At 44.2% G+C, this 15,000-nt stretch overlaps 2 protein-coding genes across 2 annotated transcripts in view; one reads left to right on the plus strand and one right to left on the minus strand.

Annotated features, from left to right (window-relative positions):
* adamtsl5 (ADAMTS like 5) overlaps positions 1 to 9,650 on the plus strand; it is a 25,316-nt gene extending 15,666 nt beyond the window's left edge. Inside the window, exons 7-13 of the mRNA XM_062548482.1 lie at positions 518 to 635; positions 2,692 to 2,781; positions 4,129 to 4,292; positions 4,511 to 4,727; positions 5,876 to 6,016; positions 6,595 to 6,666; positions 7,058 to 9,650. Of these exons, the coding sequence (XP_062404466.1) occupies positions 518 to 635; positions 2,692 to 2,781; positions 4,129 to 4,292; positions 4,511 to 4,727; positions 5,876 to 6,016; positions 6,595 to 6,666; positions 7,058 to 7,419 (1,164 nt within the window). The 3' untranslated portion in view covers positions 7,420 to 9,650. The remainder of the gene's footprint in view (positions 1 to 517; positions 636 to 2,691; positions 2,782 to 4,128; positions 4,293 to 4,510; positions 4,728 to 5,875; positions 6,017 to 6,594; positions 6,667 to 7,057) is intronic.
* Positions 9,651 to 12,824: 3,174 nt separating this feature from the next.
* serinc4 (serine incorporator 4) overlaps positions 12,825 to 15,000 on the minus strand; it is a 17,195-nt gene continuing 15,019 nt past the window's right edge. Inside the window, exons 8-12 of the mRNA XM_062548751.1 lie at positions 14,792 to 14,918; positions 13,956 to 14,028; positions 13,732 to 13,771; positions 13,350 to 13,503; positions 12,825 to 13,038 (exon numbers count right to left, since the gene is read on the minus strand). Coding sequence (XP_062404735.1) covers positions 12,825 to 13,038; positions 13,350 to 13,503; positions 13,732 to 13,771; positions 13,956 to 14,028; positions 14,792 to 14,918 — 608 coding nt within the window. The remainder of the gene's footprint in view (positions 13,039 to 13,349; positions 13,504 to 13,731; positions 13,772 to 13,955; positions 14,029 to 14,791; positions 14,919 to 15,000) is intronic.

Here is a 15,000-nt window from a genome sequence, read left to right on the forward strand (position 1 = left end):
AATCGTGTGACATGAACCTAAACTGGCATTAGAATGCAATCAATCAGGGCAAAACATCTGTTGTCAAAGACCTTAGAATGTGGGTGGTGAAGAACTGAGATGTGTGTCAGTGTGAACTGAACTGGTCCCAGACCAGCCCAGAGGAGTGAAGGTGGGAGGAGAAGGGGTTATCTGCTCCTTTTATGCTGTGGAAAAAACCTGCAGGGTCACCCACTAATGAGGACGAGGGCTCCGGTGAAAACTGCAGACCTGGGCTGAAAACACAACACACACACACACACACACACACAGACTCTCACACACACACACACACACACACACACACACACACACACACACACACACACACACACACACACACACACACACACACACTTTACACGCACGTGTCTCTGGCCTTGTTTGTCAGTACTGCTTGTCTACTTGTGCATGCACCTCTGTGACCCTACATATATATCACTGTGCGTGACATGGTTTTGTGTGTGTGTGTGTGTGTGTGTGTGTTTATGTTAAACAGGAGCCTGGCTGTGACCTGATCCTGGGCTCCAAGCGGGAGGAGGATGCTTGCATGGTGTGCGGAGGTCATAATAGCACCTGTCTCCATCACCGCAATATCTACCAGAACAACGGACAAGGTGTGCACACATGAAAACTGCAGACCTGGGCTGAAAACACAACACACACATAGACACATACTTTAGACACACACACACACACACACACACACACACATACTGTATGTAGCCTACACATACACAAGCCAACACATAGCCAAGATACATACATACACAAGAAAACATACTTAAACATGCAGCACAGGCACAGTCATCGCACAGAGTATTTCCCTCAGGTCTGAAAAGACTGTTTTGAGTATTGAGTTACACTAAGTGAGGAGGGTTGATACTATAGAGGAGGGAGGTTTATTCATGAAGAGTCTTTACACCGTCTCATGTAAGGAAAAAATGGAACAGTGGGATATGTCCCGTCATTCCTCTGTCATGTTCCTGGCTTCACTCCAAGATGGAGAGAAAAAGAAAGAGAGGGAGGAAGGGGGGAGAAAGAGAGGGGGGAATGAGAGAGAGAGAGAGACAGACAGTGCCTCTATTAAGGGCAAACATCCCTCAGAGCAGCAGAGACGGGTGTGAAGGAGAGGTCAGTGCTCTAATCTTCTTTGGGAGCTTACACACACACACACACACACACACACACACACACACACAGACACACACACACACACACACATACATACACTCTCTCTCTCTCACTGTCTTCATATGGCGTCACTCAGACCCTCCGAATCGGCATGGTGCTGTGGCCCTGCGCCATGGAATTTGCCGGAATGAATCGCACTTAAATGGTGCCCACAGGACAGTGACGGAGAGCCGGAGTGTGTTCCGGGCAACAGTAACTATCTATGAGGCGCACGGAGGTTCACTTGGAGGGAGATGGAGAGGAGGAGAGAGGCTGGAAAAAGGTGGAGATCGGAAAATAGAATGAAAGAGAGGAGAGAGAGAGAGGTGGGGATATTGTGTAAAAGAGAGGGAGAGAGAAAGAGAGAGAGAGAAAATGACAGAGGTAAGGAGGGAGTAATAACTAGAGAGGCACCTTTGCGTGTTAGTGGATGTGGCCTCTGGCTATCTGTTGAGAGGTGTTCTCTCTCTCTCTGTCTCTCTCCGTAAGAGGCTTCACATGTGGGGGCTACACGGGAGGAAAACAGACCTGATTTAGACAGGAGCAAAACAGGCAGATAATGCAGCCTTTGTTTGGGTGTGTGAGGAGCCTTGGAGCTTTCTCAAAGATTCACTGTGGCTTGCAGCAGCCCACACACACACACACTACAAGGGGACAGGGAGAGGTCAAGGCAGTGGCGCTGTACTACACCAGTCGCTTTAAAGGTGTAGTCCTTAATCACAAGGACTTATCCATCTCACTTTATATTAAATCCAGTGAAATTCTTATGTTCCTATACCTGTCCATCCAGCGTGTTTGCTACTGGGAAACAAACAAAGTACCTAAACACAATTCCAGCCAATTGACAATACGAGGGTATCCAACTCTTCTTCGACAGCACATAGTCTACACTCTTAAAACCAAATGTGCTAGAAACAACACTAACTGTGTTGTCCCTATTTGGACATGGAGATGTGTTAAAAACAACACAAGTTGTGTTATTTTAACACATACTGTGTGCATTCTTAAAACTAATAACAAAAGCAATGTGTTAGAAACAGCACAAACTGTGTTGTCCCCATCTGGACGACACAAGTTGTGTTATATTCAACCAATTTGTTTTAAGAGTGTGGGAAGAGTGTATTTGACTGGTTGTTGAGTTCAAAACAAGATTTCATCATGACTAAGGACTGTATCTTCTAGCACTTTCTAAATCAACAGTATAATCAAATCATGAACATGCCATGGTTTGATCACTTGTTGAGTCAGTAAGACTGTAGCGTGTAGGGATGTAATGGTACCAGTCTGCTGGATTAAGTCGTCAGACTGATCAGACAGTAGAGCTTTAAAGAGCTTTAAAGAGCTCTTTTTAGAACAGCCCCTATTTCACTTGAATAACGTTTTAGCATAAGAGCATAAAGAGAAACAGTTGTTGAAACAGCAGTGGTGTATAGGGATTGCTGCTGCATAGAAATGTCTTTCATTCTCATACTCTCTCTCTCTCTCTCTCTCTCCTTCCAGATGGGGGGCCGTTTGGGTACAATGAGGTCACCATGATCCCAGCTGGCGCCACACACATCAGGGTGACGGACAACAGCAGGAACTATCTGGGTAACAGCACCCACAGTTCTCCTTTGCCAGCCCTGGGAACCAAACACCTGTCAGGGTTCCGCTTTCTGCTGAATTATTCAGCAGGTCCAAACAAGGGGAAATGGACACGCTCAACATGGGAAATATGCTTCACAGCAGAAGTAGTGGAGGGACTGTGCTCGAGATTCATTTGTCCTGAATAATTACTTTGTTCTGGGTTCACCTTTGAGAGAGAGGGAGAGAGAGAGAGAGAGAATGTTGTTCCATAGATCAGATTGCATCATAGTTGACATTCTATCAATCAGAAAATAACCTGGTCAAATGTTTGCTGATTTCGAGTGTTATTTTATCACCTTGTCCTCATATGAAACATTCAGAGAGCTTACTCCCTCCCTCCCTCCCTCTCTTTCTCTTTGTCTCTCACTCACACACACACACACTTTCTCACTGAGTGAGTGTTTGTGTGTATATGTGTGCATGTGTCTATCAGTAGTAGTGGGAGCATTTGTGAGTACAAATGTGTGAAAAGTTTTCTCTGTGTGAGTGTGTGAATGCAGAAGGCATGGTGTGTGTGCATGTGTGTTAAAATGTGTGTGTACGTCGGTAATGCACATGAGGTAGAGACACTGTGTACGCTGATAACTTGGGCAGAGCATCCTCCCCAAGGTCATGTTATTTTCAAAATATTTCAAATGACCCCCCCCCCCCTCCTCCTCCAAAAAACCCAACATTTCTGCACTGAAAAAAAATTCAGCTCAGATGGAATTAAAAACAACAAAACAAAACAAAACAAAACAAAACATGGGAGCATGGAGATGGAGAGAGCAGAACGCCCACGAGGGAAAAGACTTATTTACTCAAATGCTGACTGATGGAAAATTTCCATCATTGTGGGGAACAATGTGGCAGGTATAGCTCTTGTCAGGGCGCTCTGTGATATATGTGGCCCTGTGCATTCTGATCCAAATCCCACCTGTCAATTCGGTTAAGTTACTTAACTGAAAGGATGAATGAATGATAAGTTACATAGACACAGAGACGCAATGCCGATGTTTGTCTCGGATTTAGATGACATACCTACCGTGAGTTTTAAACACTGATCATGCTATAGAAATGCCTCTCTGTATGTGGTAGTTTTTGTTTGACTTGTATTGTGAGTTGCAAAGCTGTATGCACACAGTTCATTAAACACAAATGGCATTCACAGACCTTCAGGCACACAAACTCATGCCCGCTTTTCCTTATAAATCTCTTCTGATCGTTTTTTAAATTAGTCTATCAAATGGCAATTTACACAAAAGCAAATAAAGGAACATGCATACTTCAGTGACAGAATGAGTTGATGAAATGCTCTCATGTACTCCTCAGCCCTCCAAAATGGCCGCTCGCAGTTTGTCATCAACGGTAACTGGAAGATCAGCACACCAGGGGAGTACAACGTGGCCGGCACCAAACTGGTCTATCGGCGCTCCGCCGACACTTGGGAAAGCTTTGAAGTGCCAGGGCCCACAAAGGAGGACCTGCACATTATGGTAACCACCCCTCAAACATCTCAAGGATGAGGACATGTCAACACTATCTCTCTCTCTCTCTCTCTCTGCTATTTCTACCTGGCCACTTCTAGATAAGCCAATTCCAGTCTCATATCTCATACAGATTGTTTTAAGAAATAATCAAATGATGTTGGTAGCTATATTACTCAGTGATTGGGTCAGTGGTGATTTGGTCGTTGTGCCTCACATCTATACAGGTCTTATCCACGGATAAGAACACCGGGATTGAGTATGAGTACTGGCTTCCACCTGACCAGTTCGCACTGCATCATGGGAGACGCAGTCCTCTGCGGCTGCCCCACCATGCTGGCTTTCCACCTTGGGTTCCTCCAACTCCCAGCACCACCACCACCACTACCACCACTACCACCACCACCACCACCAGACCTCCCTTAGTCACGCGGCCGTACTGGGGTAAGACTCTCCAGAGTGAGATTGTTTGTCACTGCCTGACCTTGGGTAACTGCAATGACAGACAATGTGATGAAATGTTCAGCACCTGCACATGCATGTGCGCACACACCCACACCCACACGCACACGCACACACACACACACACACACACACACACACACACACACACACACACACACACACACACACACACACACACACACACATACACAGGAATGCACCTACAGATCCACAGACACATACACACAAACCTGCACATGTGTACAGCACTGGACAGTATTAGCAATATACGGCACACATACAAACAGGCAGATATATTTAGCTCTACAGTATATCAAGAGGTAGAGGCAATCTTCCCTGTTTGAACCACCTCATCAGTCATAGTTGAACATGTGTTTTACTGACATCAAGTGAGGTCAAGTAAATGTCGAGTTACCTTTCACACCCTTTGGCTTGCTATATATTTTCTCCCATTCATACACATGTACCACCGGCAGCTGATAACATTGTCTTACAGTAACCCATAGGCTGGGCCAAGCGTCTTTCATCTGTTTCATGTTATAGGATGTTATCTGCCTTTCTTCCCTGGGGGCATCAAAGCTGCTCTTAATCATTTGTCTGTAGCTGATTACGTGAGGTGTGTTGGAGGGCGTGTTGGCAGTACATCAGCCGACTCAGTGGGGGAAGCTCATTCTTATCCCTTTTTTTCATGTTCCTTGGCCGACATATGAGGTCAGTGGCCTTGGCCATTAGCGGCTGTCAGACAGATACAAGGGCCAGCAGCAAGTATACCACACACTTGGCCTACCCCAACTATTGAATACTACCACTTGTGATGATAAAGGGTTTTTTTTTAAGTAAAGAACCATAGGGCAGTGCAGTAATATGTGAAAATGTCTGTTGACATAAAGGTCCATCAAAGCCCATTTGGTTGGTAGGTGCAAAACATTGTCTCAAATTAGTTTTGCTTATAAAAGCTTCCTTAACAAATCTTAAGGATTTGTCTTTTTGCTAAAATCCACCTTTCTCACATTCTTGTGTGTGTGTGTGTGTGTGTGTGTGTGTGTGTGTGTGTGTGTGTGTGTGTGTGTGTGTGTGTGTGTGTGTGTGTGTGTGTGTGTGTGTGTGTGTGTGTGTGTGCGTTGTAGCACCAGTGGGGGGTAGAGAGGTGAACCCTTACCTGCAGCATCAGCCTTATCATCCTCCTCCGCCTCCTCGCCGTCATGTTCCTCATCAACCTCATCAGTACGAACCGCATCACAATCACCTGCCTGAGGGACCACGGCGAGGTAATACACACACACACACACACACACACACACACACACTGATGCATTGCTCACACATACTCACATTCTCTCTCTCTCACACACACACACACACATACAGATTGTCACATATGCACACACACATGAACAGACACACATCAGCCATGGCTTCTAGGTTGAATTATGATGCTGGTAGCTTGTGTCAGGAAGGACAGTGCTGACAGGTTAATAGCAGCGACTTTCAAATCATACATAAACCACAACCTGTCAGAGAGAAGGAGACATTAAAATTGACCTTTACATTATTGTCTTCCTATAGTCATGCTGTAACACGCCGCTGTATATCACAGATATGTAGGCTAAATCAACACATCAGATTTCATCAGATCTCTTGTTACTTTCGGGCTGTTCACATACGATATACATTATGTTAGCTTGTTAATTTATATTGCTATATTCTTGCATGCTTGTGAGTTGTAATGTTGTAAGTTTGACATTTTTATATTGGTAACTCTGTTATACATAACATAACATAATTCAAGAAGCATATGGTGCTGTAAAGGCGTTATTGTATCATAAAGTGTTGAATCCACCTGCAGGGCGTTGTGGGAAGTGTAGACGAGTACGGGGTCGATCCGAGAGGCAGAGGCAGTACTGCGAGAAAGACTTTGGTGAGTCCGTCATTAATCTTTTACTGAAATAGTCAATACAGTATAAAACCATCAGTAAAACATTACAATTAGAAAAAATCATAGCATACTCTATTCTATACAGTCATGATATGTTATGATATGTTTATTGTATTTATCAACTCACTATGGCAGACTTATGGCAAATGCCAACTCATGGTGTCTGACATGTGTGAAGTGGCGCCAAAGTTTAGAACTTTAGAACTTAGAACTATTTTTAATGGAGCAAAGCCCACTGGTGGCGTCTGATGTTCTAGAAGTCTAGAAAAGTGTTCTATCTCTTGAGCATCAAATTTGTACGTGAATGTCGCTGCCAGTGGGCATTGGCCGTTTCACTCATTATTTACACCAGTGTCTGTGGTCTGTGCTTCAGTGTTCCGTGCCCAGATCCTAGAGAAGAACTACCGTGGCGAGGAGACGCGTTACGACGTCCAGGTGATCCACACCTACCGCAACCGGTACCGGCTGGAGCACCGCGAGTTCCTGTGGGTGCCCAACGTGTGCGACTGCCCGGCGCTGGAGGAGGGCCGCCAGTACGTGCTGATGGTGCGCCGCCACATCAACTACGAGCGCACGCTGGACCGCATCCTGCTGGAGGAGGACAGCTACGTCCAGCCCTTCCGGCCGCGCGAGCACAGCCTGCTCAAGCCCCTGGAGGAGCTGTGCTCCAACCGGGGGCCGCTGCACCAGCAGCCCCAGCAGCCCCCATCGCACCGCCACCACAGAAGAGGATAGAGCGACAGAGCGACAGACAGAGCTTGAGAGAAAGAGAGACAGATGGATTTGCTCAATTTCCCTTCAACGTTCTCTTGTTTTGCCGTGCCTATTAAAAAAAAGACTCATCCTAAATCATGGAAGACATGGACAATGGAGAGTGAATACAATCGTCATGGTCACAAGCTCCCAGCCAGCTAAGGATATATTTTCCCAAATATATATCCAACTGTTGTCCCAGGTGGATTTACTTACCCCTGCATCCTGCCTGTAACAGCATGACTAACAATATGACTAAAATTATGACTGATATGATAGTGTGATTGGTATGACTGATGTGACTGATGTGACTGATATGACTGATTCTGTCCTGCGAGTTTCAACCTCCAGCCCTTTCACCAGAGCTTTTACATCTGCTGCCACATTCATTGTTCTATTGTCATCTGAAAGCTCACTGACTGCAAAAATAACTGGCTTTTCCCTGAAGACATTTCTGAAGAATATTGCCTCAAACAGAAAAAGTGGACTTTTTCTACAGTCTTTAGTCAAACGTCTCCGCGCTCCCTGTGTTGCACGTACTTGCCATGCTAACCATGCCCCAGCCCCAGCTGTACAGCTGTATGTGATGTGAAGGGAGGTGAGACAGGAGCTCTGCTTGGCTCTGTTGTTGACCTCAGTCGGATGGAGGAGGGAGAAGATGGATGTGGGAACAGCAGCACTCCTGTTGGAAAGAAGAGCATTTTACGGATGGTGTGATGAGACTGTTAAGAGAGACCGGGATGGCTATGGAGACTGTTAAAGGTGACGTCTTCAGGAAATGGAGTTTACCAGAACAGATGACAAGGACAGTGTAAGCTGTGTTCATTATCTAATTGTTTATTTGTATTCATTCAGTCAACAAAAAAAAACAAAGCACTTTAGGTGAAGGTTTGGATTCACTTTTATATACCAAAGAGAGAAGACAGTGAACAATGAGGTGATGGATTGCAGATACTTATGTCCACTCCATACCTGTCTCTGGGCAGTCAGTGGACAAGAGCTTTCAGACATCTACAGTCACATGACCATACTGTATGTCCGCATCTCTTTAGCTCACTGGTATGGTTCTGCAGAAACAAAACCCACCATCATCCTTCTGTTTCCGGTATCAATTCAGTCTTCTGTTTTCTGTGAGTCTCTGGTGTGGTTCCCGTGGAGACTGAGTGCATTAGAACACACTGAGGGGTGGGTGGAGAGAAAAAGGAACCATGGAAACGCTAAAGTTCCTTTGGTTCCCTCACTATCTTTGCATTGTGTTTTTCTGCTTTATTTATGTGCCAACGAAATACTTTGAAATTATGTGTATTTGTATATTTCTTTTGATATTATGTTTTTATGACATTTGGTTTTATCAACACACCATTGCTAATGTGTAATAAGGTATTTTAAGTTATTTCTGTTCAGTTATTCCTCCATATGTAATGGCATATATAATATTTTTGTCCTATTTACCCATGTGTGTGACAGCAGCAACTTGTTGCATGTTTTAACACTGCTTTGATCTTTAATTGCTCAATGTTGGAAACCTGTATAGTATCTTTATTGGGTTTCTGAGGACATAGTCACAATCACACAACTAACCTCCAAGGCCAAGCTTCTAATCCAGTTTTTATATCAAATGATTGCATCTGGCTAGCCAAGACACATAGAAAGAAGTTTGCTCTCTTGCTAAGTCCTATTGAATGAAGTGTTGAAACACCACAAACCCAGCAAAAATCAGATATGCTTCTACTGTAATTATAGCCATAAAGCCATATTGATTTCTGACCCACTATCAGTGAATGCTGCAATCAATTGTGCTCCAGCTTAGCTAAATGCCTCAAAAAGTGTGTGTGTGTGTGTGTGTGTGTGTGTGTGTGTGTGTGTGTGTGTGTGTGTGTGTGTGTGTGCGTGCGTGTGTGTGCATGTTTCACAGGGTCCATAACAAGCAAAGAGTTAATATCATTATGCCACTCACTGCTTTTGTACATTTAGTTCCATTCCAGTTCCAGTGAAGCTTTACTCAATTTCAATACTCAAGTCCCTTATACTGTATGTCCCTGCTCCTGGTTGATGCACATATCAGTATTTCTTCTGGAAAGCAGTAATTGTCTCTTTTGATTGTTGGTGACTGAAAGTTGTATTTTTTGTGTATTTTAATTGCTATCTTCCATTACTGTCCATGTGTGTTGATACTATTATTATTGATGATACACCTTACATAATACAGCACTTCTAAAAAAACAAACTGCTTCTTTTCAGTATATTTTGGGGCTTTTTGATTAATTCAGATAGGACAGTGAAGGGTGATAGAACACACGTGGCAGAGAGAGATGGGTGGGAACGGGAAATAGCCATGGGTTGGACTTGGACCCAAGCCCTGGTCCCTGTGTGAACACGGATCCAAACATGGCACACATGCAGCCTGTAGTCTCCTGCACCACAGCTCCTGCAGAAACGCTGCTTTCGTACGTCTCTGTATGTCACTAGTACTTTTTTCTCAGTTGAGTTGTGTGGGTATACAGTAGGTTTGTCCGTTGCAGGCCAGTCTATGTGAGAGCATTACAAATATCATTAACCTCAGCTTCTCTGGAGATCATACCTGTGGCTGCATCCTCTCTAGCCTGGAAGCCAGCCCAAATGTACCCTTTCCATATAATCTGAGTTCAGGAAATTCGTTCTGGAGTCGCTCCATTGAAAAATCTCTGTGCCTGAGCCAGAGGTGTTTGGGCCAATCAAATCATTTGGGTGGGCTACGAGGATGGACGGATGAGCAACAGTGCCTAGTCATTCATGTCACGCTTGAGCACGCTCGAGTTGATTTTATTGATAACAAAAAGGCTGTTGCTTGAGAAGCAAGATGTTTAGATTTCGCCATCCTGTCTGTTGTAGTAAGACTGTTGTAATGGCGTGCAGAGCCATTGTTTTCCCTGTATCAGTTGAAACGCTGATAATCAAATCCCAATGGCGTGATACCAGACTCAAATTCTGGATAAAATTCAAGGTCTGGCTACGCCAGGCTACAGTATATCCTCTCAGGACCTGTCACACCACCGTCAACACAGCACCTCATGAACTTCAAAACAATGGGATAAGGCAAAATGCAACCAGATGCAAGACTACTTCCCCCATTATACCACAAGCTCAGATCAAGTTTGATGTGATATGTTGAAACTAACCATTCATGCTTTTCATAAGCACATTTTGTTTTGGTGTTAGACTCATATAGGCCATACTGATCTCATACATTTCCTGTCTTTTTAGTGTAAACTAAAGCAACCTGAAAAGTGGTTGAAAATACTACAGACAGTTTTATAATGGTATATACTGTAGCTACAATAGGGATTTGTGAAATTAAGATTAAGAGGAAAGTTATCAGTGTATCATTATCTAACCCTTTGATTATTCTCAAGTAGTTGTATTATCTAATGTAGTCTACATGCATGACTTCTAAGAATTAGAAGGTGTTCTTAACTTCACTGGTAAAGGACATAAAAAGTCAAGCATTTTGTATTTTGTTAGAAATGTATTTACAAAAACAACATGTAAATCCTTCATCACAATGACATAAACTGTGCTACAATGAACATGTAGTTAATACATACATATAAATAATCAAATAGCAAAATCCACCTTACAACCAACCAACTATAATAGACAAAACAGCAACAAAAATGGACAATTTAAAACGTCAGCCTATGCCAATGCACCTGAGCAGTTTGAAATGATTTGTATGTTCTTCATAAGCAAAGCAACACTGAATAAATTCATCTGTCACACAAAGAGAACCCTTTGGTAAATTTTTGAACCAACTGGGTTCAAAGCAGAGAATTTTACTCAGTTCTAAAACAGGGTTCTCTAACAGGAGCACGCAGAATAAAAACTGACCGGTGCAGTCCACGATCCTAACCCAACACTTTTTTTTTTTGCTAAATGCAGCAAGCTTCTCCTCAGCCTACAGGCTGCCTGTCTGTGTTCTCATAAACCCCCCAGTGTTCACATGCAGTCCTCTACAAATTAATGGGAAACAAGGTAGCTAGCATGGAGCCATACACTTTTGCAGCCAACTGGCATTGTTACTTCAGGAACACTGAAGGTGTATGTGGGGGGAGCTGCTCAAATATCAACAACCTGCCTGAATCGTGGACTGAACCTTGATGCCCCGCGCAGAAACTATATGGCATATACTTCATATCTTCCTGTCTTGCACACTTCAAACTCAGCCCTAAATTGTATGACATTGGTCTCTGCCAGTAAGATTGCTACATTAGTCCCACAAGGATCTTGCAAGAGTTTATTGTGATTGTTGTTGCCAAAGCTAACTAATGCGCAGAAGAAATTTTCCAAATACTCAGTTGTGCATTGTGATTGCATAAAAATCTCAAATGATGGAGAAATTCCACAAACATATATTTTTTTGTGGAAATAATGCCGTTATGATGACAGAAAATTTCAAGTTGCAAATGTCTGAAATTCTTGAATTTGCATGAACTTGCAAATTCAAGTTACAAGATGGCAAAATCCTTGAAGGTCTGAATACATACTTCTACTGCTGGTGTTTAGAGTAAGAAGGCTTGTGCCCTGTTCCTGCTTGCCTGCCGGTGGCACCTCATGACAGACCTGTGCACTCCATTCATGGCCTCTCTAAGGTTCTCATCTGGATCTGCCTCTCTACGGTTCTCATCTGGACAGAAGCCGTTTTTTCATTCCTTGTGGCTGTGGGGCGGGTGTGAGGGGTTGGGAGGAGAGGTGTTTAGAATGGAAGGTGATGGGGGGGTGGGATGGAGTGGGTTGGCGCGGTGAATAGGTGAAGTTCAAAACCACGGGTTCCCTCAGCTCTGGCTTTTGGGGGTCTGTCCCCGGCCACGGATCATAGAGAACGGCTCCTGCCCCAGCTAATCCCTTATCAAAGGTGAACTGAGCTGCAAAGTCAACTAAAGATCAGACTCAATACCACAACGTTCTAATCAGCTTACGTCTCCGGCTAACCCCAGTGCTAGAACAATCCTAAAGTGTAATTAGTACTAGAAATCCTCCAGGCCCTCCGCTCGAGTTGCGTCTCCTTTGAAGAAATGAGGAATCTCTCCACTCGCCTTTAGCTGATCCTTTTGGCAATTCTTTAAAAACACATTCCCAGTTTCGTAGTCCTGTCATGTCCTCAAAGAGATAGCACAGCCTACTTGGTCAGAATGTCTTAAAAGTTTGTTCTTCAATTTTTTTGTTTTCTTTTTGATCGCTCGTTTGTTTTTTTTCCGTCCTGTCATAGACGGGTATCGTTTGGTGACCGTCCCAGAGTCGGGGGAAGGTGTCCTTGTCGCACCAAGTTCAAGTGTAGGGCCCTCAGCCACTCCTGACAGGGCGAGCCCGTGTTGTTTTTTTTTGAGCGGTTGTTCGGCGACCGGCCGACGTCACACGCTCACGCTGACGAGGCGGTGGGAGGCGGCGCGCCTCTTGATGCGCGAGCGCCGCGGCCGGGGCTTGCGGTCCGAGCGGCCGCGGCACAGCGACCCCAGCAGGAGCCAGAGGTAGAGGATCACGCACGCCCAGCACGACGACATCTTCACCCAGAAGGTGGACCAGCTGCCATGGGTGAAGGTGGTCTCCAGCACCGCCGTCTCATAGCTGGAGCAGAGAAGAGAAGAGGTAAGCGGGTCACTTTAAATGACATACCATGACCATTCATGGGTTTCATCAGGTCCCTTTCCACAGGTGTATTAATCAAGTACCATGCAGTCTGCATTCATAATCAAGGTGCTTGATTTGTGGAAAGGGACCTGATGAAACCCATGAATACATTCCAGTGTAGTCGGATAAGCTGATTCTTTATAATATAATACAATGCAATACAATACAACTATTGCCTCATTACAACTTCACTACAATTAAATCATTACATTTACATTGATATTTATATTTATGGAGGAATGTCTGACCTGAACCAGTTAGTGAGGGTCATCATGACGTAGAGGGAGGCCAGGAAGAAGACAAAATGGAAGAAGAAGTAGCTGTAGGCAACGCGGTGCATCTCGTTGTGGATCACCTTCTGGCAGCCTTTGTTATCCTCATCCATTACAAACTCTTCCTCCGCTAATCATACACAACCACACACACACACACACACACACACACACACACACACACACACACACACACACACACAGACACACACATATACACACACACACACACACAAAGAGCAAAGAATAAGGTCATTCAGGCCCCATGATTTACAACACAGATGCACTGAACGGGATATCTAGAAGCTTTTATGCTAATAGAAAATATAAATCCATCAATCAAATAATCAAAACTCACGTTCTTCATCCTCAGGACAGCAGAAGCAGCAGGTTGCTTTCTGTATTTGGGAAGCAATTAAGAAAGCAATTAATTCATTCAAATAACTGTCACAACACAGCATAACTGTTCTGCATTCTGTATGGGTACACATTAATAAGGAATCCCTCTAGTTGACAGCGCACATAAAATGAGCTAATGCTCTCTAGCCTAACAACAGGAAATGGCCCAGCAGGCCACCGTACCTGGAACTCGTAGCGGTACACTTTAATCATCCAGAAGGGGCCAAACACCTCGGCCAGGTAGGATGCCTCATTACTACAAACACAGCAGAACATATACACATCATCACTAGGTTTCAGTTACATAGGCCCTCCACTTTTATTACTGAATGGAAGTTGCTGGAACCACTCTGGATTTAAAACACCATAACAACACAGAGTTTAAAATTGCTTATAAATCTGCTGACAGTCCTAAACGACAGCCTTCCCTTGTCCTCCTGTCGTCCTCTAAATCAGTTTGTGTAAAACACGGGTTGTGCTAATTAGTAAAGCTCTTGTGCCCCCAGAGGCTGAGATTCTGAGTGAAACCAGCTGACTGAGAGCATATTTCTCATATAAACGTTTTACTATCTTGACTAGGACTCATAACCTCTAGTGTGTCAGTGAAACCACATAGCTGTCTTCTCTATGCCAGTGTTTGGTAGTGAACGCAGCGTAGTGCTTCATAAACAAGGCTTTGAACCGATTTACAGATAGTTAAATCTTTAAGCATGCTTCAGATTGTTATTATGGAACATGTATTCAAGGTTCATTAGAATCCTATTGAACTTGTGTTTGTGTCTGCTCACTAGAGTTTTCACTACATCCCTGTCGATTCTTCTCTTTCGTGCACAAGGCCTCCTCACACAAGAAACTATAGGAAACTATACAGACACCAACACACTTGGGGTATCTCAGAGGTCCAAAACCTTCAGTCAGATTCAGTTGTAACATATACAGAATGGTTCAGTGTGGAGGCAAAGAGGTCTGGAGAAGTAAATGCCACTGAATGTCATTGAGTTGAACTGAGGTGAACCCACCATGCAAACAGCACACAGCAGTACATGATGAATGCTCCAATGATGGCCACTGCATTTCCCTCCTTCTGGATCTCGCCTTGGCCTGTTCTTGGATAGCATACAGTGATGTTCATGCCCTGGTACTCCACTGGAGGGAGAGAAAGAGAGAGAGAGAGAGAAATGGACAGAGAAAATGAAAGACAGAGAGAAAGACAGATATAGAGAGGGCA

The sequence above is a fragment of the Sardina pilchardus genome, chromosome 11 (assembly GCF_963854185.1).
Source record: "Sardina pilchardus chromosome 11, fSarPil1.1, whole genome shotgun sequence".
NCBI lineage: Eukaryota > Metazoa > Chordata > Actinopteri > Clupeiformes > Clupeidae > Sardina > Sardina pilchardus.